The 27,417-nt window shown below is 40.0% G+C and overlaps 1 protein-coding gene across 31 annotated transcripts in view; it reads right to left on the reverse strand.

The window, feature by feature from the left end:
• The window catches only part of WDR89 (WD repeat domain 89), a 39,111-nt gene that overhangs the window by 8,816 nt on the left and 2,878 nt on the right, over positions 1-27,417 (reverse strand). For 6 of the 31 annotated variants that reach the window (XM_070592920.1, XM_070592914.1, XM_070592921.1 and 3 more), the window contains exons 2-3: positions 18,813-18,951; positions 15,921-16,096 (exon numbers count right to left, since the gene is read on the reverse strand). The exons of 2 other annotated variants lie outside the window; for them this stretch is intronic. Coding sequence is in view for 4 of the 29 variants with exons in the window: in XM_070592912.1 (XP_070449013.1) it covers positions 9,013-9,063 (51 nt within the window). In the remaining 25 variants the exon portion in view is untranslated. Of the gene's footprint in view, positions 1-9,012; positions 9,170-15,920; positions 16,097-18,812; positions 18,952-19,045; positions 21,500-27,417 lie in introns of those variants that run through there. 23 more of the 31 variants (XM_070592925.1, XM_070592918.1, XM_070592932.1 and 20 more) reach the window with 12 other exon arrangements.

The following is a 27,417-nucleotide window of genomic DNA, read 5'->3' on the forward strand; positions in this document are numbered from 1 at the left end:
AAATAATCATAATTGGAGTTTAACAAAAGCTAGGTGATGTGCTAGAAACTTACATCTAGTTTTTTTATCCTAATCATTTAACCCTAGGAGACAGGTATTATTATCCTCATTTTACAGAGGAAATTGAAGCTCAGAGAGGAGTCACTTGCCAATGCTCTCATAGCTACTGTGGGGAGGGTACAGGGGGGAGTCTGGTTTGAAAGCCAAGTTGTAACTTCAAAACCTGTGAACCTGTGTTCACTCTAATACTATGCTATTGCTCTTCTATGTAAATACCGAAGTATTAGTGTCAACTTTAATTAAGGAATATGCCAATTAGGCTTTGAGGAGGGGAATTACATGTTCATTCTACATACAAGCAGAGGAGAAAGAAAGGAAGCAGGATGATTGAAAAACACACACCAACCTAGAAAAAGGGTACAGTAAGCATCCATCACTTACCCTGTATTTTTTGTGTCCCACTTTTCTTTTTTTTTTTAACTTTTTGTTATGGAATTTGCATGGAGTAGAGAAGAGTAAAAGATACCCCCATGAGCCCATCTTCCAGCACGAACAATGACATTCCTCAAAAATTATTATGAGGCACAGAGAGGTCAGTTATACATCATACTTTATTTGAAGGGCAGTTAAGAAACCCCAGTGGACAGTATGACGGAACTCTTCCAACTCGTCCCCTCTCCCTCCTCCACGTGGCATCAACACGGTTTCAGGACTTGCCCTCAGCTCCAGGGGCGATCCTGATCAGCCTAAACCAGTCAGAGTAATCCCTTCACTTTTAACCCCCCAGTAATTGGTTCAGAAAGCTTACATTTTTGCCAATCTATGCATGTATTCCCCTCCCAACTAAAATTTGTTAAGATGCGGAACACTGATTCTAAAGCCAACTCAATCCAACTGATGGAAAGAACTTTTATTTTTTATGAGATTTGACATTTTCTGACTGTTTAAGTCAGTTTGCAGTAGAGTTTTTGTTAATACAGCCTGAACCACCCTAAGTAGGAGTAATCAAATAAAGTCTTGAGGATATCACCAAGTACTGACTTAATGTAAGGGGCTCCTACAAAGAAAGACTGAGAGGGCATACTTTAAAAAGTCAAATTGCATTCACATTAAAGACAGACTTTGACCTTTTGTTCCCTTTAGAATATTCTATCTTTTTCCCCTCCCCACCATTTCAGTTGTGTTTGTTCAAAAATAATAAGGAAAAAACAAGATAAAACTTAATATAAAACTCCATCTGGTAGGTTCCTGTATATATTTTTAAATGTATTTATATTGTTGAATATCTAAAATAATCACATGGTTCAAAATTCAAAAGGTTCCAAAACTAATGTCTTGGAATATTTCTGTCTTTTGTTTTTTTTAAAGATTTTATTTTTTTCCTTTTTCTCCCCAAAGCCCCCTGGTACATAGTTGTATATTCTTCGTTGTGGGTCCTTTTAGTTGTGGCATGTGGGACGCTGCCTCAGTGTGGTTTGATGAGCAGTGCCATGTCCGCGCCCAGGATTCGAGCCAACGAAACACTGGGCCGCCTGCAGCAGAGCGCTTGAATTTAACCACTCGGCCACAGGGCCAGCCCCGGAATATTTCTGTCTTCAAGCCCCTCTCCTCTCCCAGGAGGCAACAAATGTTACCAGTTTCTTATGAATACTTTCAGAGATTGTCAAGTTGGAAATAATGCAATGAAGCATTTTCAGCTTATCAAAAATCTGTCAGTGTAGTACAATAAAAAAAGGAATAGGTTTAAGATTCAAACTTCCCAATTCAAGCCCTTGTTCTACCACAAATTAGCAAGTCATCATTGCACAAATTACCTGACCCTCTAAGCCTCAGCTGCCTCATCTTTAAAACGGCGATAACAATTGACACACTCAATACTGAGTGCCTATTATGGCCAAGTACTATGCTAAATGCTGAAGACTCCGCTGAAAAACGTACTTGCTGTGTTCAAGAAGTTGGGAGATAAACCAGTAAACGATTACAATATACAGCGATAGGTCCAAGGAGAGAGGTAATCAAAGACGATACAGGAACAAAGAGCAGAAGTATGTAGAGCACACAATTCTTGGCATAAAGAAAATAAGCAATATTAATTTATTTTCTTTCTACTGAGTTTTCATTTGATTTACCTTATTATATTTTAATTTCATTTCACATTCACATTTTTAAAACTACAATTCTTACAGCTTTTAAAAAATGTAAGCAGTCTCAGTTACTTTTATATTAAAACTTTAAAAAAATGAATGCATACAAAATTTCTTGAACACAAATATCAAACAGCTCTTAAACCTGAATAAACCGTTGACATACTAAATTGAGTTGGTGCCTTTTAAGATTTTGTTTTTCATTTTATAATGAAAAGTATACTTCTAAAGAACAAATGAACTTCAACATGTTTTAGACGATGGTAAGAGTTTCACTGCCTTAAGTTCAAAATGAACTTCTCCAAGATTCTTATGTTTTAGTTAGGTATCAATAAAAAATGCTTAAGGTTTAAATTATTAAAAATACCCTCTGAGCTCCTTGGACAAATGGCTGATTCTAAGTCTGGGGCAGGGAAATACAAGATGAGCCGGGGACATCAAATAGTGCCAGAAAGTAAAGAAGTGCTTAAAAAAACACACCACAGGAGACAAGATCTCCGAATGGTCACCCCAGACCAATCTGAGCAACAAAATAACAATAATATTGGATTATAACCCAAAGAATAAAACAAATAATCATGAGTCCATACTGATAAAAATAAGAGACTAAATAAGTAAATAAATGAGGGTGAGGGGACATACCTTCCTTAAAGAAGAATTCTAAGTAATATAAGCAAATACAGTCCTTCCAGGAGATGGAGCTTAATTCTCCTTCCCTTGAGTATAGACTGGACTTAATTACTTACTTCCAAAGAACAGAGTATGAAAAGAGAAAAGATAGTAACTTCAAGTAGAGAAATTCAGAAGATACCACCTAACCAACTGATCAAGGTTAACATCATCCGTGATAAGTCTTGTTGATGTCACTTGCCCCATGGTGTGATGTGATGAGAAAGATACTTCACTTCTGTGTTATTCTTCCCCTAAATCCATAACGCCAGTTTAATCATGAGAAAACCTCAGATAAACTCAAATTGAGGCACATTCTACAAATACCTGGCTAGTATTCTTCAAAAGTTTCAAGGTCACAAAAACCAGGCAAAGTCTGAAAGACTGTCACAGATTGGGGATATGATGACCAAATGCAACGTGGTATCCGTGATTAGATTCTTGACCAGACAAAGGATATTGGTGGTAAAACCAGTGAAATCCAAGTAAACTCTATAGTTCAGTTAATAGTATTATGCCAATGTTAATTTCTTAGTTTTGACAAATGTTTTATGGTTACATTAACATTAGGGAAGCTAGGTGAAGGGTAAATAGAAACTGCACTATCTTTGCAACTTTTCTATAAACGTAACATTATTCCAAAATAGTTTTTTTTTAAAAATGCCCCTTGATACATATCATGGATGTTTGGAGGTTCCAGACAGAAAGGATTTCAGTTACGTACACACCAGGAACGCTCCTATGTTGAAACTCTACGTCAATCTCAATGCCAGACCTGGGATGTCTCAGGCCAGTCACGGACCCCACCACCAAACCCTGCTCTAGTCACCTTTCTAATCTGTTTTTCATTATAAACTAGAAATTATACAGCAGAGCTCAACACAATCTCCTTCCCCTTACCAACAACACCCCTTTCCCTGAAGCAGTTCTGAGGAAGGTAAAAATAAAATCTTGAGGATTCTTACTAATATGCCCAAATTTGAAGGGAAGACAATGCAGGGGATAGGTAGGCGACCTCACAAAAACCCTCAAAAGTAAACACTCCTTCTTCCTGCAGGAGCTCAGCAAAGGCAAGGAGGGCTGCTAGGGGCTACTGCACTTCTAAGGTCTCCACGCTAAGTTTGGGAAATGAGAAGCAGCCCATAGGAGTGGGATACACCTCGGATTTGGGTCAGGACATTTCATGGGATCTCAGAAAGGAAAAGAGAGTCCAGGTCCCCCAGCAAGAAGTGCCTCAGCCCCAACATGTGATGAGTTTTTGCCAGCAGAAGTGAAGCATGTCATATTTGGGCCAGGTGACCAAGAGGCAGTGTGTCTTCTTCACCTTCTCTCACCCACCTGCTGGCTGGATACAGAGGACCACCGGGCCCTACAGGATGGGTGAGCCATGAAATGAAAGGAGTCTGAGTCCCCCAGTCCTCACATGAGAGGCAATCTGCTGACCAGAAAGACCTACACCTGACTGTGCCCGTCCCTCAGTTGTACAGACAACTGAAACATGTAGTTTAAAAACCTCCAAAACAAGGATTCCAACCTCTTAATATCATTCATCTTTTCTTTGGGTTAAACTCAAAGGGAATGAATGTCTTACCCTAAAGAAACACCTGAATTTCAGTAATTTCTCTCATTTTATTTACTTTTCATTTATTAAATTCAAGTTAAATTAAACATAATACTATTTAGAGAAAATGTATAATCTACTATCCCACTTTACTAAAATTATTTCTATCCATGCATGCTTCTGTTCACTCTATCTGTATATATGCACAGAAAGGTCTCTGGAATAATGTTCATAAAATGCATTTCAAGTATCTAGAGTGTATGTGTGGGTGTGTGAGTGGAGGGGGTGTGTTATCTTCTTTCTAGTACTTATCGATATTGCTAAAATTTTTTTAAATGATGATATAACCTCATAATAACCCCATAAGTACTAATCTGTTCATTAAACCGATGAGAAAAGCACAGCTAATGTGTAATAAAGCTGCTTTCAGAACTCGAGCATTCTTGTTTCAGAGCTCCTACTATTAACTCTTACACTATACTGCCTCCATAGTACATATATATTTCCTTTTTTTTTAATTTTTTAAATTTTTTTAAAGATTGGCACCTGAGCTAACAACTGTTGCCAATCTTCTTCTTTTCTTCTTCTGCTTTTTCTCCCCAAATCCCCCCAGTCCATAGTTGTATATTCTAGTTGTGGGTCCTTCTACTTGTGTTATGTGGGATGCCGCCTCAGCGTGGCCTGACGAACAGTGCCATGCCCGCATCTGAACCAGTGAAACCCTGGGCCGCTGAAGCGGAGTGCGTGAACTTAGCCACTGCACCACAGGGTCGGCCCAATATATCATATTTTCTAAAGGGGAGGTGTAGGGCAGAGCACCTGGAAGCAGTAGCTGCTAATGTCTAACGTCATATGCTGGTGGCACAGTCAGTGGCAAACCTGAAAAATCTAATGGTAGTCACAAAAGCTCGATAATGGACATAAAAGGAGCTTATTATTTATCAAGTCTATCTAATGTTAGCTTATGTGACGCAAATCTGCATGGGTGAAACTTAGGAATCTGGTTATTAATATTCCAGAAAAACTGGGAAGAGTGAAATAAGAACAGTCACTCATACGCATTAGCAGTACATCCTAGAGGAAACAATACCCTGGGATCAAAAGTATGCGTTGGTTTAACTTCAGCAGAATATCTCTCAGAAAATCTTTGTGTTAAAAATCCAGAGAAATTTGTGTGTATGTTTTAAATGAACACAGAATTGACTTTAAAACAATTTGCCAAAGAACCATTTGTTTTCAATTGGGAAGAAGTGCTGAATATTTAGTGGAAGGTATGCTAAACTGACATCTGTTACAACTTCAATGTAATTTTAAATATCATATTCATTAATGACTGAGACTTAAGGTCTTTGTAAATTAATCCTGCTCAGTGAGTCTGAATATGCTATTCTTATTCACATGAATGTTCAAGATACTGGTTGCAGCAACATATGGCATCTCATGCATTAAATACACTAAAATTCTTAGGGAAAGCAGTTTTTAAAGTGCACGAATCTGTTACCAAGGAAAAGGGGGAGGGGGAGGGAGGAATGACATGCACACTTTCTCATGCAGTATGAGATTATCCTTCAGCTTCCAGATATAACATGCGAAGTATCTTTTAAAAACAAAGACATTTTCCCCAATAACTTCCTGAGATGTCCAGTTTCTCAAGTACATCTTCCACTCAAAAGTCATCCTTTAAAGGAAGTCTATGAATGCCCAGCTTCTTTCATCAAGAACAATTAAGTGCCTCTGCCTTTCCAGAACAACCAGCTGGTTAACCAAACACAGAGAGAAACCAAACTTCCCAGTCACCAGATGTCTTATTTTGGAACAGTTAGTAGCAAAGTGGAATAACCCAATTCTTGAATTGGTACTATATGTTTACTACTTCTTTTTCTAATTCTGAATAGATGCTTTTAAAAATTAAGCAAATGCTCCCTTTAATAACTACAAAAAAGTGGGGGGGGGGATAAAAAGAATCACAGCCTATAACAGAATGATGTTAACATTATGAAAAACCAGCCACCTGAATATATTTGTCACAGATAGGAATTGATAAGCAGTATCAACTTTAAATCAGCTCAAAAGTCCTAAAGAATTACCCTATTTAATAATTCAAAAACAGTTCTCGAAGGGCTGACATGACAGGTCTAGAACACACTGGATTCAGCAAAGAACATAGGCAAAGTCCCTGCCCTCATGGAGAGCAGTAGGGGGACAGATAAATATATAGATAAATCACCAATTATAATAATGAAAATGGCCAGTGATAAGTGTTATAAAAAATAATATTGGGTATGGCAAGAAAAATGAAGGAAAAAAGTCCTTTTACATTCAGTCATTAAAGGAAAGCCTCTCCCATGAGGTGACATTTGAGCCCAGACCCGAATGAAAGCAGGGAGCAAGGTATTGGACTCTGTGGGCTAAGAGCCTCCTGGGCAGAGAGAAACAGCCAGGGGGCCCAAGCAGCTAAAGCCGAGTCAGAGAAAGAAAGTGGTGTAGGAAATAAGGTTGAAAGGTGGCGAGAGACAGATAAGAGCTCTGTAGGCCATGGGAAGAACTTGAGCTTTTACTCTCCAGTGCGAAAGGAAGCCGCTGAAGGTTCAGAACAAGCGAGAGACATTTGGGGAGGCGTTCCTCCAGCCGCTGCCTGGAGAACAGACCTCAGGGCAGAAGCGAAATTTGTAACGAGGTTTCTGCCAAACTCTAGGCAACAGAGAGGGAAGTGGGGAGAAGCGCCTGGATTCAGGACCCAATTGCTGAAAGAAGAACCAACAGAATTTTCTGATAAGACTGCAAGCGGGGTATGAGAAGAGGTATCAAAGATGATTCTTGGGTTTCTGGCCTGAGCAACAGGGCGAGTATACCATTGGCACCTCACTTTTAGGATAATTGCAAGCCTTTAAGATAATTATAAGATGATTAATTCGATAATTAGACAATTATCCAATTGTTTAAGTAGTCATTACTGATAACACTGTGGTATATTAAAACAATGGAATTCTACACAGCAATAAAAAAACATCCTACTGATGTGTGCAACAATACGGATGAATCTCAGAACTGTTTAGTGACAGAAGCCTAACATAAAAGAGTACTATATGATTTCATTTATACAAAGATTTAAAACAGGCAAAGTAAATCTATAATGGTAGAAATCAGAATACTGGTTATCTTTTGGGGGGATATGGACTGGGAAAGTGAACGAAAACTTTGTGGGTGGTGATTATGTACAGATGTACACATTTGGGAAAAAAAATGATGGAGAATGAACCCCAGCCTCCACCCCATTCTCACACTGAGTAAACAGCATCAACACTCTCCCGCTGGAGGAGGAAGAGTGTGGTGAGAAATGCCCTATTTGGCACAGGCAAACAGGGCCTGCTAAAAGCTGAGACTGGAGGAGGGACAATGAGGAAGACCCTCCAGCATCCCAGGCCCCACACCAAGCATGACATATTAACAGCCGGCAGCTGAGGAATTTCAACTCTAGCATACTGAAAGTAACCACAGCAACAACAAAACCCAAACCAGTGCACCTACTGACTAGACCATTCAATCCCCAACACTGACAGTCAGACAGAAGCAGAGAGATGTCCATTTCCAAGGATAAGTATTATTTATCTCAGTTTCTACTATTCTTCTACACGATGCCCAGAATTCAATTAAAAAAAAAGAGAGGGATACAAACAAGAAAAAAATAACAAATTGTCAAGAAATGAGGCAATGAAAACAGAACAGACCCAGAGATCACCCAGATGATGGACTTTAAAATAACTATGGGGCCGGCCCAGTGGCACAGTGGTTAAGTTCATGCGCTACACTTCTAGCAGCCTGAGATTTGCGGGCTAGGATCCCAGGCATGGACTTACACATACCACTCATCAGGGCACGTTGTGGCGGCATCCCATCCACAAAGTAGAAAAAGACTGGAACAGATATTAGCTCAGTGACAATCTTCCTCAAGCAAAAAGAGGAAGATTGGCAACAGATGCTAGCTCAAGGCCAATCTTCCTCACCAAAAAACCCCACAAAAAACAAAAAACACCCCTACTAATTGGCTATTAAAAAAAAACACAAAAAAGTATTGGCAAGAATTTGAAGAAATCGGAACCCTTATCACAATGCTAGTAGGAATGTAAACTGTAATAGCCTCTGTGGAAAACAGTTTGGCAGTTTCTCATAAAGTTCATCATATGTTCACACAAAAATTTGTACATGATGTTCATAGTAGCATTATTCATAATAGCAAAAAAGTGGAAACAACCCAAACGCTCATCAACTGATGAATGGATAAACAACATATGGTATATCCATACAATGGAATATTATTCTGCAATAAAAAGGAATGAAAAACTATTATATGCTACAACATGGATGAACCTTGAAAATATTACAGTAAGTGAAAGAAGCTACACACAAAAGACCACATTTCATATGATTTCATTTATATGAAATGTCTAGAGTAAGCAAATCTATAGAGGCAGAAAGATTAATGGCTGCCAGCAGCTGGGGGAGGGGGAAATTGGGAGTGACTGCTAACAGGTACAGAAAAACTATGCAAGCCAGTGGATGTGGAGTGACATTTTTTTTTTCCTAAAGATTTTATTCCTCCCCCTTCTCCCCAAAGCCCCCTAGTACACAGCTGTATACCTTTAGCTGTGGGTCCTTCCAGCTGTGGCATGCGGGACACCACCTCAGCATGGCCTGATGAGCAGTGCCATGTCTGCGCCCAGGATCTGAACTGGAGAAACCCTCGGCCGCCGAAGCAGAGTGCGCGAACTTAACCACTCAGTCATGGGGCTGGCCCCTGGAGTGACATTTTTGAAGCATGGAAAGGAAAGAAAATCTGTCAACACAAAACTCTGCACCACCAAAATGACTTTTCAAAAAAGAGGGTAAAAGAAAGACAATCAGATAAACAAAAGCTGAGAGGAATCACTGCCAGCAGATCCACAAAACAAAAAATGTTAAAGAAAGTTATTCAGCCAGAGGAGTACTGGAAGTCTGGACTGACACGAAGAAATAAAGAGCACTGGAAATGGTAAACACGAGGGTAAACGTAAAACTTTTTTTCTTTTAAAAATCTCCTTGGGGCCAGCCCGGTGGTGTAGTGGTTAAGCTCAAGTGTTCCTCTTCGGCAGCCCAGGGTTTGCAGGTTCAGATCCCAGGCGCAGACCTACACACCACTGACCAAGCCTTGCTGAGGCAGCATCCCACAGACAAAACAGAGGAGGAATGGCATAAATGTTGGCTCAGGGTCAATCTTCCTCACTGAAAATAATAATAATTGACTGTCTAACGCAAAAAACAGTAACATGTTGAGGGGTTATTAAAAGTAAAATACATGACAGTTAATAGTAAGAGGACATGAAGGAGGAAATGGAAAGGTAATGTTGCAAAGTTTTTACGACATAAAATAGTATTATACTGTAGATTTTGACAAGTTAAAGAAATATAATGTAAGGGGCTGGCCCCATGGCCTAGTGGTTAAGTTCACACGCTCCACTTCGGCGGCCCAGGGTTTGGATCCCAGGTGCCAACATGGCACTGCTCATTAGGCCATGTTGAGGCAGCATCCAATATGCCACAACTAGAGGGACCCACAACTAGAAATACGCAGCTGTGTACTGGGAGGATTTGGGGAGGGGGAAAAAAAAAGCAGGAAAAAAACCCAGAAATATAATGTAAACCCTTGAGAAACCACTAAAGGAAAATATTTAAGACATAAAATTAACAAACCAATAGTAGACATAAAACATAATCATAAAAAACACTCAAACTAAAAGAAAGCAAGAAAAGACAAAAGAACAAAGAACTGATGAGAGAAGTATAAAACAATCTAGAAACAACTAGCAAGATGGAAGATTTAAATCCAATCATATCAATAATTATATTAACTATAAATGGTCTGGACACCTCAATTGAAAGGCAGAGATTCTCAGGTTGAGGGGAAGGGGAGAAGCAAGACCCAACTATATGTTGTCTACAAGAAACCTATTTTAAATATGAAGTAGGTTAAAAGTAAATGGATAGAAAAAAATATACTGTACAAACACAAGTAAAAAGAAAGCTGGAGTGGTTTATTAACAAAGGAGAAGGCAGAAAGGACTATTAATTCACTCAAAATTGATCATAGACCTAAATATAAGAGCAATAACCACAAAACTTCCAGGGAAACAATAGGGAAACTATGATCTTGGGTGAGGTGAAGATTTCTTAGAATACAAAAAGGAAGAACAAGAAAAGAAAAATTTGAGTTAATTAAAATTTAAAACTTCTGCTTTTTGAAAATCACTTAAGAAAATAAGACATGTCAACCTAAAAGAAGTAAACTGAGGTGAGCTCGAGTTATCAGAAATCGAGTTTATTCAAGAATAGCAGAGGAACTGCAATTCGGGAAACACAAGCTACAGTGAACTACAGGTGAGTCTACTGAAGTTGCAGGGTGGGCTGCTTTTATGGGCAAGGAGCGCAAAAGAGGAAAGTCCAGTCAGAGGCCATGCAGCAAGTTCACTGGATCAAAGATGAGAAGAGATTCTTGGCGGAGGCTCACTGGTCAGAGGGTAAGTTGCGATATTCTGTAAATCGGGCATTTATGAGAAATCAATTGCTCAGTCTTGTTTTTTTTTTTTTTTCCCCTGAGGGCACATGTGGGAGATTCCCCATTTCACAGCCTTCTGTTCCATTTTAGGTTAAAATCCTTTCATATTTCCCCCCTGGAGCAAGACTTTTTGCAGAAAGCACTGCTGATTAATCTTGTCGCTTGGATATTTTGTTTAGTCAGAGACATCATTGGTCGTAAGTGGACTGTGTGTCCCTTAGAACTGAGGAGGACCATCCTCAGATGTCCTGTCCCACAGAGGAGGGAAACAGCAAGGAGATTTTGGCCTCATTTTAACAAGAAAAGGATTGAGAAGTGGGGAATCTCAGTCATGCTCCTCTAAGGTGGTTGGTTTGGTTTCCATGGTCAGTTGAACCTCAGGATAAGCCTTGGAAAAGAAAGGAACTTTATTTTATATATATATCTGGGAGGAAGACGTTTGCCTGGTGATACAAGACAGCAGAAATTTAACTAGGAGGATTACACCCAGGGTCAGAAGTCCAATTATAGCTATTAACTGGAATAAACTTCTCAACCAGTTTCTCCAGTTATTTAATAGGTCCCCTATATTTAATAGGTCAAAAATGTCTTAAGTTCCCAGGGCTTGGCCTATTTCAGTTAACAGTTTGGTACTGTCCTTCATTATTTTTAGTTCTTGGCATTATTTTTCCCGATGTGTTAATGTAAAAACAGCATTCTTCCCCAGAGTTCGCACAGGTTCCTCCCCGTTGTGCAGTGAGGTTTAGGGCGTTACGGTTTTGTAAGATTACTTCTGCTTGGCTGTCTATTTGGGTTTGTTGATATTCAAAAGCTCTAACAGAAGCATGAAAGGTAGTAGCCATGATTATGGAGAGGTTCCGAATTGCTTTTTCAAGTCCTGTTACTCAACCCAAGGGAAAAATAATCGGGCAAAGGCATGCCCAAATCCCTTTCTATCTACTATGGGGTTATTTGTGGGCAAGCATCCAAAATTATAGCCATCGTGGCTACCACATGCTCTTTTAAGCTGGGAGGAGAAAGAACCCAGATGGGGAACAGAGGCAGTGGAAGGGAGGGGTTTCCTGACTTTGGCACCAGGAGTGAGGGCAACAACTGCACAGCACCCCTTCCATTTAAGAGGAAGTGTGGAAAATATGTTTCTTCCACACATAAAGAACAAGTGTTTTCTACAGATAGGGCATAAGTGAACCCTTTCCCAGATGTTTTCCCTTGGAATAGAAGAGGAGATCTCATGATCAAAAATAGTCCTTTACACATAGCATATGATAGTCAGCCTGGTGAGAATGGTTACAAGCATATCTTAAATTTCTATATAATTGGAATAATAGGTGAGTTTGATTGTTGCGAGTGAGGTTCTGAGAGAGGTCTGGGGAATCTCCACGGAGATGGTAAGTTGAATTAAATTCCCACGATTCACCAGATTTGTGATCAATTCCCCATTAAGTACCATCGAAAAGAAGCACATTTGCTTCCTATTCCCCAATACTGTTACAATTTTCATTACCCCACCAAAGAGATACATTAATGGAGGAAACGTTCTAGTCTTCCTGACTCCAGCGGGCAGTGAACTCATGATCATCTGAGTCATACAGAATCGTACAGTTACAAGTGCTTAGTTGGAGGTAGCCCAGAGTTCTGCCAGTCCCGTTAATGTTTTTGAAACACAAAGAAAGATTTGGGGTAAGAGTCCAGATTTGTGTGAGGAGTATTCCTTTATGAGTAGGGGTTACCCAATGGAACGCTGTAATGTCTGGTGCCAATTTACCGAAGGGAAAATATGTAAGGCTTCAAAGGTACCAAATGAAAATCCCACATCTCTGCCAGACAGATTTCGCCATCCTTCTAAGAATAATGGCCAGGCCACCAGTTCAGGTTCATCATGAGTGTTATTAGCTCTGGCCCAAATCCAACAATCACTACAGTTGGCGGACAGAGTTTTTGTAAGGTGGGAATGAAAGAATGCGTTAAAGCTAAACTAGAGGGCAGCAAGAAAGCCAGAGAAAGGACAATTAGAACTTTAAGCAGCAAGATTTGGTTGAGTGATATAGAACGGGACAAAGTGGGAGGTTACACAAGCCTGGCCTGGATATCTTGGGAAAGCTGTTCACTTCTGATGTCATCTGCTTCTGTCCTTAGAAATTTTTAGCTGTTAAGTCACCACTACTCAGGTTTGGGGGCCTTTTTTAGATGAGACACATGAATCTAGGAGTCCATCCCTTAGAGCTTGGCAGCACAGGGGTTAGTCAGCAACACCTGGTTAGGGTCCTTCCAACGAGATTAGGGGGACTCTTTATGGAAATACCTTTTCCAAAAGACACAGTCTCCCGGCTATAAAGTGTGGCGTTTGATGTCTTTGTCTCCTGAGAGCATGCTATGGAAAGACTGTTCTACTACTAAAGCATGACTATTCTCAATGGATTTGATTAGACCCTTGCAAAACTAAAGAATATTCCCTTTAATTAGCTGTGGGTCAAAGGAAGCAGGGGCTAAATGTATTGGCTGTCCTACAATTATTTCAAAGGGTGAGAGCTTATGAATCCCGAATGGAGCACATCTAAGATTTAGAACAACAAGTGCTAAGACTTTTGGCCAAGGTATTTGGAGAGTTTCAACTAATTTAGCTAACTGGGTCTTGATAATTCGATTTGTATGTTTGACCAGTCCTGAAGACTGAGAATACGCGCAGTGAAAATGTTGCAGAACTGGCCAGATGGCACAGACTTGTCAAAGTACTTGTCCAGTAAAGTGGGTTCCCTGGTCTCTATGGAGTTCCAAAGAGGGGTTCCCCAAGTGGGAATAATCTTTTCTAAAAGGACTTTAGCTGTAGACGAGGCAGTTGCCTTTCTACATGGAAATGCTTCAGTCCAATGTGAAAACATACAAACCAGTACTAGGACATATTTATATACATGAGATAGGGGCAACTGTATGAAATCCATCTGCCAGACTTCGAATGGTCCATTGGGTAAATCAAAACGTCCTGGGATAGTACACCTAGGCTTCCCTAGGTTGAATTTAGGACAGGTGGAACAAACAAGATAAACACTTTTTGTGGCCTTGCCAATGTTTCCCCTACCAATATTGATTCATAAATGTTATCAATTTCTCAACAGTTTAATTCATGTATGGTGATTAATAAGGGAAATTATAGATTTTTTTGGCAGGATGAGCTATCACTGAGTCTAAACCGAGTCCCTTTTCTTCATGGTATCGACAGCCTTTAGATCTCGAGTTCCGTTTTCTCTTTCCGAGGCCAGCTGTTGTACTTCCCTGGTTAGTTCCCTTAGGTCCTCACCTTTTGGACCATGACAGAAGTTTGCTCTATGGATCTCATAAAGGTGGTGTTTTTTGCAAAACTATGAGCGGAGTGGTTTCCTTTGGCTTCCAGCAAATCAGACTTGGAATGTGCAAGGACTTTAATGACAGCTAGAGCTGCTGACAGCAGTATGCCATCCCAAAACTTTTGGACATAAGGGCCATTCTTGGGGCCGGCCCTGCGGCTGAGTGGTTAAGTTCACATGCTCCACTTCAGCAGCCCAGGGTTTCGCCGGTTCAGATCCTGGGCTCAGACCTAGCACTGCTCATCAAGCCATGCTGAGGCAGCATCCCACAAAGCAGAGCCAGAAGGACCTACAACTAGAATATACAACTATGTGCTGGGGGGCTTCAGGGAGGAGGAGAAGAAAAAAAGATTGGTAACAGATGCCAATCTTTAAAAAAAATAAAGGCCATGCTTAATTTTATCTCCAGTGGAAGTGAGGAAATCCCATTGTTTCCATAGCATTCCAAAGTCATGGGCTACTACAAAGGCATATCAACTATCAGTGTAGATGTTTTCTGTCTTCCCTTCAGCTAAAATGCATGTTCGAGTGATGGCATATAACTCAGCTTGTTGGGCTGAAGTGGCTGAAGGCAAGGGTGCAGCCTCAATGACCTCAGAAGGAGTTGATATTGCAAACCTGGCACAAAATTTACCAGTCTCATTTTTTAAGTAAGAGCCAACAGTAAACCAGGGAAGATGAGCATTCACCAAGGGGGTTTCTCGTAAGTCATCACAAGGGCTCAACAGGTGATCCATCAAAGTCAGACGGTCGTGGGGAATCCTGTTAGTAGACAAGGGACGAAGGGTAGCAGGGTCGAGATGGTCACAGTAAACGAGAGTGACATGAGGGGAGGTTAGGAGGAGGATTTCATGGGAAGTAAGATGGCTTGCTGAAAGATGTTGAATGTGGTGCTAATTTAAGGGAGCCACGACAGGCTGGGGTACAAAGATGGTCAAGGAGGATCCCATAACTATCTCTTTGGCAGCCTTTTCTAAAAGCGTAGTAACAAGTATAGCTCTAAGGCAAGTAGGGTATCCTCGGGCCACTGGATCTAACTGTTGGCTGTAGTAACCTAGAGGTCGGTGATAGCCCCCATGTTTTTGGGTAAGTACTTCAAGGACCTTCTCATATACAAAACGGAAAAAGGGTAGCTGATAATTTGGGTGTTCAACGTTAGGTATATTTATTAAGCTTTCTTTCAAGGTCTTAAAGGCCCAGCTATCTTGGTCATCCCAAATAACACAGTTGGCTTTGGTGTTCTTTAGTAAGGCATATAGGGGCTGAGCCATTAAGAAGAAATTTGGGATTCAATTACAATAACCAGCTAGCTCAAGAAAACCCCATAACTGACATTTGGTTTTGGGGTTTGGAAAGTTTAAAATGCCTCGAAGCCCATCAGGATCTAAGTGTAGTCCCTGTTCTGAGATTAGATATCCTAAATATCGAACCAGAGTTTGGACAAACTGTACTTTCTCCTTTGAGACCTTGTGTCCTTAACAACTAAGATGTTCAACAAGCGAACATTGTCTTTTTGTGAGGAGTTTTGGGAGGGCAAACAAAGAAGCAAGTCATCCACGTATTATAGTAAGGTGGACCCTCCAGAGAATTTTATGTCATTCAAGTCAGCTTTAAACCTTGTGAGAAGAGGGCCGGCCCGGTGGTGGAGTCGTTGAGTTTGTGCGCTCCGCTGCGGCAGCCCAGGGTTTCACCAGTTCGGATCCTGGGTGTGGACACAGCACTGCTCATCAGGCCACGTTGAGGCGGTGTCCCATATGCCACAACTAGAAGGACCTGCAACTAAGATATACAACTATATACCGGGGGGAGATTTGGGGAGATAAAGCAGAAAAAAAAAAAAAATTGTGAGAAGGACTATCAATAAAGCTGAGAGGCATGACTGTCCAGGTATATATTCTTATTCTTCCTACGTAAAGTCAAAAATATATTGACTATCCCTACCAACAGGGATACTAAAAACCCACTGCCTAAGTCAACCAGAAGGAAAAGTTGCTTCCAGAGGGATGGATGCCAATAGCATGTGGGGATTAGGGATGACAGGTGGTGGGGAACTATGAGGTTATTTATTGCCCTGTGGTCTTGGACAAATCTCCATCCTCAGCCACTGATTTTTTTACAGTCAAGATAAGGGTATTACAAGGACTAGTGCAAGGGAGGATGAGTCCTTGGGCCTTACACTCCTCTATAAAAAGCCTTATGCCCTGTGAGGCTTCTTTATTTACAGGATATTGGTTGATCCTGGGGAGAGGTTATGAGGAGTCAATCTGGATCTTAATGGGAGGGGCACTATGAATTCCGCCTATGTCTATTGAGGATTATGCCCAAAGAGTGGGGGTTACCAGATTTAAGAGTGGGGATGAGTCCAAAGTTTGGACTTCCTTGATGTGTAGAGTGCAAGTAAAGGCAAAGAGGGTTGAATTTTCCTGAGTGTTGGATCTGAACTCAAGAGATATTTCCCTCTTTTGAGAGAAAAAAATAGCAGCATTATATTTCTCCAGGAAATCGCGTCCTAATAAATGCATGGGAGCTGAATCACTGAGGGAAGATGAGTGTTTGTCTTACAAAGGTCCCAGACAAAAAGATACAGGCTGGCAAATACGGACACATCGTGGTTTATTTAAGACTTCCATTATTGGAACATATGTATTTACACCTAGGAAGGGAGTGTGTAATTGTAGTGGAGCTGAGCACTGATAGAGTAGCTCCTGTGTGTTAATTAATAGTACAAAGAATTCATCCCTGATCTGCAAAGTAGTCTCCACTAGCACCTTTAATGGCAGAATGGAGAACAGTCCCCGTGTGTCCTCAGAGTCCCATCACAGGGGTGGATTTGTCCATTGGTTACTGGAAAGTTGCAACTGTTAGGATTTCAATTTGTAGCAATCCTTTTTCCAAAGGCCTGGTTTTTTGCAATAATGACATAGCCCTATAGGACGGATTTGCTTTGGAGTTTCTATCTGTTGGAGGTGGAGATTCAAAATCTTAGTTGTCGTTCTTCTGGTGTCATCTTCTAGGGTGCAAGCTAATTGGAAAGCCAGACTGATAAGGTCAGGGGTGGACACTGTCTCCCATTCTGTTAGGTTCTTTTGACCAACAGGGATAAGTCCTTGTTTAAGCCCTTTATAAACACGGAATTAAAAGCCACCCAGGTGGATTCAACATCTACGCAGAGTTCAGAATTTTCTTTGAAAACAATTTGGAGTCTGCTCTAACAGTTATGGACAGATCTGGCAGGCGTTTGGGTGTATGCCTAAATTTTATCCTAGTCCCGAAAACCTTTACTCTGGGTTTAGGGAAGGCTGTAGAAACGGCTTCATGTAGCCTTTTGGCTATAGTGCGAGCTTGATCATATAAAAGGGCAGGTGGTTGATTTAGTTTAAACCCTAGAGATCATTTTGGGTTTCCTCAACCAGTAGTTTTAATCCATTGTCGGGCTTGACCTTCTCCAACAAGCCTGTGGATTAATTGATAGAGACTGGAGAGACCAGTTTAGTATGTTAGGGTTATAACATTGAATTCCTCAGCAAACGTATGGGGATCCTCAGTTACCTTGGGAAAATCCTTAATTATAGCCCTAATTTCAGCCTTTGTCCATGAGGTGTAGGAAATCTGGCGTGATTTAGTAGGATCCTCAGAAGGTTTAATTATACAAGGGAAGGTTTTAATGAGCTCAGTTGGTGAGGTTTTAGTCATAGGAAAGAAAGGTAGTTGAGATAGAGGGGAGGAGTCAGGAGGGGGCAAAGAGGGATACAGAGGAGGTAGAGCAGGGAGGTTAGGAAGGAAGTGTGGTAGCACTGAGGGAGAAGCCTCTGGCATTTTGGTATCCATCTTTAGTTGTTGATTTGCTTCCGTCAATTTGGAAACTGTAATTGTAGGGAGGCAATTTTAGAATCCCGAACACATTTAGAAGCCTCTAGGGGCTGGCCTGGTGGCCAAGTGGTTAAGTTTAGGCGCTCCGCTTTGGCAGCCCCAGGTTTCGCTGGTTTGGATCCTGGGCAGAGACATGGCATTACTCGTCAGGCCATGCTGAGGTGGCATCCCACATGCCACAACTAGAAGGACCCACAACTAAAAATATGCAACTATGTACCTGGGGGCTTTGGGGAGAAACAGGAAAAATAAAGTCTTAAAAAAAAAAAAAAGAAGCCTCTAGACACCATTTAAAATAACTATCCCAATTGGATTGTTTAATATTGCAGCCATGGTCTCCTAACTTAGTTCAAAGAAAAACAAGTTTGGGGAGATCAAAGGTTCCAAATAATGGTCATTGGAATTCTAAGTAATCCTTAGAAAGAGTGGTCTATTTAGCCAAATATGTGCATGAGGAAGGACACAATTTGTGAACATAAAACTGACCAGGGTTCCCCAACTGGGGCCACCCTTAGAACATTCAGATGACTGATATCCATGATCAGAAACAACAGTACCCACTGGAAGGACAATCTAGATCCCAAATAAAGTCAGAGAGCTCAACCAAAAGGAGGCTTGAGGTTCAAAAGAAGACTTACCAAACTGAAAGTTAGGGCAACTAGTGGAAGCAAAGAGCACAGAAGGCTCAAGTGTAGGAACCTCACTTAATGATGGAGGTTGCTGTTCCTTGGTGGTCGGCTCCTCTGTATCCCACTTCTGACACCATGTAATGTTGATCTAAAAGAAAAGAGGTAAACTGAGGCAAGCACAAGTTACCAGAAATCAAGTTTCTTCAGGAATAGCAAAGGAAATGCAATTCAGGACATGCAACCTGTAGCGAGGGGCCAGCCCAGTGGCGCAGCGGTTAAGTGTGCACATTTTGCTTCGGCGGCCCAGGGTTCACCAGTTCGGATCCTGGGTGTGGACATGGCACTGCTTGGCAAGCCATACTGTGGTAGGTGTCCCACATATAAAATGGAGGAAGATGGGCACAGATGTTAGCTCAGGGCCAGTCTTCCTCAGCAAAAAGAGGAGGATTGGCAGCAGATGTTACTTCAGAACCAATCTTCCTCAAAAAAAAGACTGCAGCGAGCTACAGGTAAGTCCGTTGAAGGTTTAGGTCATGATGCTTTTATGAGGAAGAAGGGCAAAAGGGGAAAGTCCAGTTAAGGGTCATGCATCAACTTTGTTGGCTTGAAGATGGGGAGAGATTCTTGGCAGACACTCCATGGTCAAAGGATAAATTTCCATCTTCTGTAAAGCAGGCATTTACGGGAAATCAGTCTCTTTGTCTTTAAGTTTTGTTTTTCTGAGGGCACAGGTGTGAGGTTCTCCACTTCACACTCTTTGGTTCCATTTCAGATTAGAATCCTCTCACAATTTTATCCATATCAAGCCCGAGGGACACGTGGGGGCAGCCACAGTGCCAGTGTTCAAATCCTGGTTCTACTACCTATGTGTTTCAGCTTCCTATTCTTAAACAGGGGATAACAGTTCCAATCTCATAGGGTTGTTATAAGGAATAAATTAATTACTACATGCTAAGCACCTAGAATGATGCCTGGCACAAAAAACACCAGTAAATATCAGCATAGAGAATTTCAAAGAAATATAATAGTGTCAGATGATAAGCTTGCAGAATAAACTATTAGATATAAATTCTACTATATATATGTATGCACACCCCATACTGTTAACCATGCTAATTGAGACTGAATATATTCAGGTAGACTAGATACTTTCAAAGTGAATTCACACTATTGAATGTTCTCCAAAAAAGTCACCAAACAAAAAGATGCTTTAGGTGCCGGCCGCGTGGCAGAGTGGTTAAGTTCACACACTCCGCTTCAGTGGCCCAGGGTTTCGCCAGTTCAGATCCTGGGCGTGGACATGGCACCACTCATCAAGCCATGCTGAGGTGGCGTCCCACACAGCACAGCCAGAAAGACCTACAACTAGAATATACAACTATGTACTGGGGCCTTTGGGGAGGAGAAGACGAAGGAGAAAAACAAAAAGACTGGCAACAGATGTTAGCTCAGATGCCAGTATTTAGAAACAAAACAAAGATGCTTTAATATATGAATAATTACTTAAATTTCTACTGTTAACCAGTGGCTGAAATAAGATTAAGCCAGAATGAGGCTTTCTGACACTGGATAGCTTATAATCATGTCAACATATCTCTCATACAATAAAGCAATATTTTATAAATATTTATAAATTGGTAAAGATATTGTCTTTTACATTTTGGGGTAGATTCACTACTTAATACTCCAAATTAGGTGAATATCCAAAAGGGATCTGCTGAAATAGAAATCAAAACAGTGGTAAAACCCTTAAACATAAATGTTTATAGCCTTATATTCATGTAAAGACACAGCACAGACCATCTCTCAACCACTTTGTGTCATATCGTCAGAAGATCACAATCTAGTCAAGTTCTAAACTCATTTCCTCTCTTCTGAACATAGTGAAAGATCCTGATATCAGAGAAATAACCAACAAAAGGCATAATTCTTGAACTATCCAGCAAAAGCCGGATATTAAGAGAAAAAAAATTTCATGCTTCCTTTATAGATGTGATGTGAAGGATAAAAAGGACTAGAAATAACATACTGTCGATGGCAACTTTACCAAACATGTGAAAATGTTTAGCTTAGTCTAAAGCTATCCACCTCTCTTTTAATACCTGCCTTCTGTGACCTCGGCACTGACTACTACTGCCATCTAGCAACAGGTCCAAAAATTGGAGAATGACAAAAAAAATCATTCAGGACTTAACTACAAAGTCTAAACAGAAACCTGCTTTAACTTATTAGTAATTATTTAAATTTCCACTGTTAACCATGACAACTGAGACTAAATTTTTCTTAGCTCTTCTTTTCCTCTTCCCCTGGCAACAGCAATTATTACGTCTATGTGAACTCCTAGATTTTACCCTCAACCCCGATCTCTCTCCAAAATTCCAATCCAATCTGGCTAGACCTCTACCCGGAAAATGCTGCCAAAACTTTATAATAAATATATCCAATATATAACTCAAATACCTGAATTCTTCATCTCTGTTAACTACACAATCTTCTCTGTCATCTAGGCTCAAAATCTCAGAATCATCTTTGATTAAAGGAGGCAAAGGACAAGATGCAACTAGCCAAGAAAGCCTACCTTGAACATCACCCTTCGCATGGTCTCCTCAGGGTTTGCCCCACTAGCACCCTCCTTCAGTTTCTCATCACCTCTCATCTGCAACCGCAGGAACCGCCCACGTGCCTGCCACAGAGCAGGACAGGAAATGCTCGATTAACATCTAACTGATGCCTAGACAAAGATGGCAGGAACAGGGCAAATTCTTACTTCCCACAGGAGAAATATCATATAAAAGAGTTTTGTTCTTAGAAACTAATTTCATGTTGTAAAAAATACAGCATGACACTAAATGGGAAATAAAAGCAAATATATGATTTCACAAACATTTCTTAAGCATATAAAACTAATATTTAACTTGTACAAAGTATCATACACATTCTTTTGTTGTTTCTGCATGGGCTGCAAATGTCTGAACATATTAATTACACACTATGCCTTATAGCACCCCAAGGCTCATTAGCATTTTAATAGGTAAAATATTTTTCCCACAATAAAACCGCAAAAGCTACAAAATCTAGCTCAAATTCTACCAGTACTACAAAATCTTTCTTAACCCAGCCTAAAGTGAGTTTCTACTTCCTCTAAGTGCCAAAATATTGTCTGTTATTCATACAGCAATAACCACATACTAAATATGTTGAAGTGTTACTTATCTCTAGTTATGTCTTTCATATTTATATTTGTTTCTCCCCACTGCAAAGTAGAAACTTAAGAACAGGAACGTATTTTCCAATCGTCTAATATCCATCCTCTTACCAGCTTGAGGCTAACTCCACAGCCTACCTACCTCATGAAGTCCCACTTCCGGTGAGGAGTGTAAAACTACAAACACACACAAAATATACTCAACAGAGGAAGACAAGGAGGCAAAGATAGGAAACTACACATACATGTAAAACAATGACAAAGACAGGAGATAGACACAAAATCAAGTCTTATAAGCAGCTATCCCTTTTCTAGAGAAAGCAAAGCTCCTACATAAGAAATAAATAGTAACAATGTTGATAAAACATCCATAACCACAGCTTTGAAAAGGTCAGTTCACTCCAATCTCCTAAAGTCACAGAAAGCGTCACGAAGGCAGAACTGAGGGAGCTAAGAAAAGGTTAGTAGGATTTGGGAACATCACATGACCATCGTCCACAGTCCTCTATATGCAGAAGGCGTTCCATAAAGACCTCCTGGTTTGAATGTGATTTAATAGCTTGTCCTACCCACCCAAATTCTGGAATTAAACAGTATGTTCAAAATGCTGCTCTTCTGTCACAAAATACTTTATAGAATCAAACTATGTCCAATTTCCAGAATGAAATAAATTTTAAGTGCTTTGCTTATATGATATAAACATGTTTTTGATGCCAAAAAAAGACACATCTACATTTTATTCACTCAGGATTTTTAAAAATAACTCAATGATTCATAAATTGCATTCTTCCTACTTTTAGAATGGCTCAGGGGATTTGTGTGATTCTCAAATTCCTTTCTCAGTTCCCAAGAAAAACTTCAATTTTACAATCTCAGGGAAAAAAAGGGGAATGTTTGGAGAGAATAAAATAGCTTTGTAAAAATAATTCAGTGCTACATTAAATACAAATTAACGATAGGCTAATGGAATCACAAGTTTAAAAAAACCTAACCACTATGCAAAACTTTTTTCAATATCTATTCTTCTTTTCTTGAAAATAGACACCTGTCATGCATGTTAACAACTTTAGGTCTGAGTAATAATACAGGGCTGAAGGATTCATGAAGAAAGAGAAGGACTCTGATAGAATTAGAACCAAGATAAAAATCTCTAACAAGCAGCCAAGAAATGGAAACACAATGGGAAATGAAGGAATGTGTCTCTGGCATGGACCTAGTCAACATGAGCCAGCTGAAGAGGTGCTATCATAGAAAAGGAGGTAGTGCTTTTATGAAAAAGATCTGCACTAGAAGTGATGGGAGTTGGGGGGCGGGGGGGCAGGGACTGGCCCAGTGGCATAGTGGTTAAATTCGTCTGCTCCACTTCAGCACCCTGGGGTTTGCGGGTTCGGATCCCAGGTGCGGACCTACACACCGCTCATCAAGCCATGCTGTGGCGGTGTCCCACAAACAAAATAGAGGAAGACTGGCACAAATGTTAGCTCGGGCCACTCTCCCACCAAAAACAAAGTCAAAGGTCCTATTTTTTTTGCATGTGACTTTCAGTTACAGATCTGATCTGAATCTTGTTTCCTTGCATTTCCACTTGTTCTATTTACTGGTTCTTTCATGTGCATCAATGACATTAGCATTAACTAAGATAGATCAAACTCTTGTTATATGCCAGGCACTGTTCTGAATGCTTTATATGCATTATATCTAACCTTCAGATGACCCCATAAAGGAGGTACGCTTACTTGCCCCAATTTATAATTAGGAAAGTGAGGCTTAGAAAAGGTAGGTGACCTATTTGCCAAAGGTCGCTTTGGCTCACAAATGCATAGCAGGGACTGGAATACAAATATGATTTCAGAGCCCACACTCTTATGTGCTTTCTTATACTGCCTCTCAAATGATATAACGGACATATTTTACACAGCATTTTTAAATGGCCATTCAAATGTAAAGTGGTGATATTATAATTCTTCACACTAACTGAATCATCATACAACCAAGCAACATACAGTCAAAATATTTAAAGCATATACATGTGGAAAGTCTTAATACTAATAAAGTATTTTTTAAAGATAATCACAATATCAATGATGGAAAGTCCAGAGCAAAGTTGTTGCCTGGATGTGCAAATTTCCAAGTATTTACAGCCTTACAGAAAGATTTAAAATAATATCAACTATAAGATACAAATTTAAAATATAAGCCATCAACCAGAGCTTTTCCTCTTCTAGTTATTATTTCACATCAATATTTAATGAATGAAATTGAATAAAATCAATGAGGAAGGAATTTATTTCATAGTGTTTATCAGGCACTGTTTTAAGTACTTCACAAATATTTACTCATTTAATTCTCATAATAGCCTATGAAGTACTTAAAATGATTCCATTTCACAGATGGGGAAACCGAAACACAGAATGGTTGCACGTAAACAGCCAAGATCACAGAGTAATTGGAGCCAGTACTCAACTCTGACAGTTTGGTTTAAGAGTCTGTGCTCTTAATCACTAGCTCTGCTGCAATTCAAGGAATGGTGAAATTCTTTTTCAAAAAGCCCATAAAGGTACCAGCCTGGCGGCTTAGCAGTGGATTCACGTGCTCCGTTTCTGCAGCCCAGGGTTCACGGGTTTGATTCCAGGCGTGTACCTATATATCACTCATCAAGCCATGCTGTGGTGGCATCCCACAGGCAAAATGGAGGAAGATCGGTACAGATGTTAGCTCAGTGAGAATCTTCCTCTAGCAAAAAAAGAGGATTGGCAACAGACGTTAGCTCAGGGCCAATCTTCCTCACCAAAATAAATAAATAAATAAATAAGCCAATAAAAAGAAATAATGATCAGGAAGAATGTCCACAAAGAGAATGGAGCCAACACTTATCTTGGTATACATACTAACAGGAAGGAACATGTAAAAGAAATATCTTAACTGACACGATAGACTAATCTGCACTGTTACGAAAACAGTTTTAATTATAATAGCACCCCAATCTTACTAGTCTTTGGAAGAAGAAGTTTCTTTCTATTTTCCTATGAAATTGCAGTGTTAGAAAGCAAAGCAATGAAATTTGGAGGCTAATATTAATTAACACTACTATTAACTTAAAGACTTGACAGGACTTTTATCATTCTTTGACCCTGTCAACTTATAAAGAAGCAAAAACTGTGGTAGAGCTTTAAAAAAAAATCACATGAACTAGTGGAGTTCAAAACAGAACTAATGCTAAATTTGAATCCTTTTAAGACACAATCGATACTTAATATAATCTTATATTGTGTTTATAAAAGGATCACATTTTGCAAAGGACTAAGTATTTGTCATTTCATCTGATTCTCACAACTCTGAGAGTTAAGTAGGACAAGTACTATTTTTCTTATTTTACAAATAAATAAACTCAAGCTCATAAAAGTTAAATATTTTGCATAGTCTAGATAAATAGATCTTCTGGGTCCAAGCGCTTCTTCCATCACAAATGCTGCCAGCAATTTTACGCTCTATACTTTTCAAGTTGTTTCATAACAATTAATGCTTAGCCAAGAAAATTTGGAAAATAATACATTAGAACACATAATGAAAGTTTATGCTATTTAAAATGTTAAGAATTTTGCTAAAAATCTCATTATTGTGTGATGTACAATTTATCTAGCTGAAATGAGGAACCAGTTAACTCATCCAAAATGAACTTGGAACCGAAGAAAAGTCTTTAAACCTAAGTGGATACAACTTTAAATGCTTAAATGTGAAACAATGTGACCCTACAATAGTACTATTTTTCAAGAGTTAAAAAAAAAAATCACAGGGCCAGCCCCATGGCATCGTGGTTAATTTTGGTGCACTCCACTTTGGCAGCCCGGGTCATGGGTTCAGATCCTAGGCACAGACCTATACCACTTGTCAGTCGTGCCGTGGCAGCGACCCACATATAAAGTGGAAGAAGGGCCGGCCTGGTGGTGCAGTGGTTAAGTTCACAAGTTCCACTTCAGCGACCTGGGGTTCCCTGGCTCAGATCCTGGGTGCAGACCTATGTACAACTTATCAAACCATGCTGTGGCAGGCATCCTTCATATAAAGTAGAGGAAGATAGGCACGATGTTAGCTCAGGACCAGTTTTCCTCAGCAAAAAGAGGAGGATTGGTGGCAGACGTTAGCTCAGGGCTAATCTTCCTAAACAAATAAAAATAAAGTGGAGGAACATTGCCACAGATGTTAGCTCAGGGTTAACCTTCCTCAGGAAAAAAAAATCACTTCTAGCTACCATTTATCTCGATCACTTAAATTTATTCTAAACCAAGTAAGGCAACTTATAAGATCAAATGATTCTGCTTGATGATTGGGAAACCTAAAGAAATTTTTAGTCACTGAGAAATGCTAGCTTCCCAGAGATTAACGGTTTCAGAGATAGTTTTTAAAAATGTTCATTCCTCTATATTTATTTCACCCAGATTACTACCCAACCAAGGAACAGAGAGGGCTGGTGAATCAAATAGGAACACTTAACAAATAAGTGAAAGAGTTTAGGTTTGGATTACTGGGAAAATTTTTTTTAATCAATTATATAATTAATCAACAAGAAAATGCCTAATAAAGTGTGGACAGCCCACATCGGACTTGCAAAGATGACTAAAAACCAGTTGTGCACTCATTAGCTTGACACCCATTTTGAGGGAATAAAAGCACCAACGTGAAGGGCCACCTTCTTTGCAAGTCCAATGTGGATGGTCTACTCCCTAAATTAGGGCTATGAGGGTACAGTATGCATTTATAGGCTACACAATTTTTATTGTTGTACACTTATGTACACTTTACAGGATTCATGCCTGGAAAAGTCTGAGAGACTGTGGAGGGCTACCCACTCAAACAGAACAAGGAGAAATGGCTGCACTGCACTGTTTTTGGCCTGGACAACTAAACTTTGTCAGGGCAAAGGATGCGAGGCTTTTTCCTATGGACCGGATGACAGCATAGGTATGGGGTCAGCTGAAAAAGGACTTCGTCCAATAGGGTTTCCTAGAGGCATTTAGATGTCTACACAGAGTTCATAGGGTGAAGAAACTAAAGGCTGGAAACTAAGCGTTGAGAACAAGTCTTAAGCAGCTGGCTAGAGGTACTGACCACTGTAGCAGAGATTGCTAACTCATCAGCAGATCACGAGCTAGGCACACAACTAGACTAGTTAGGCGTGGCTATGTGATAGAGTTTTAGCCAAAGGAACATGAGAAAAAGTGACAGAGGTCACTTCCAGGCCTGGTCCAAAGAAATGTCCCACAGGTGCTTCTTCTTGCCCTTTCCACTCCAACTCCATGCAAAAAGCACAGGTATCTTTACTGAACAGTTCTTACATACTCAATGCAACTTGAAGCTAGGTTCTTTTTCATACATTATCTTATTCCAACATAGCTGTACTGGATGGTAACA

The sequence above is a fragment of the Equus przewalskii genome, chromosome 25 (assembly GCF_037783145.1).
Source record: "Equus przewalskii isolate Varuska chromosome 25, EquPr2, whole genome shotgun sequence".
Classification (NCBI taxonomy): Eukaryota; Metazoa; Chordata; class Mammalia; order Perissodactyla; family Equidae; genus Equus; species Equus przewalskii.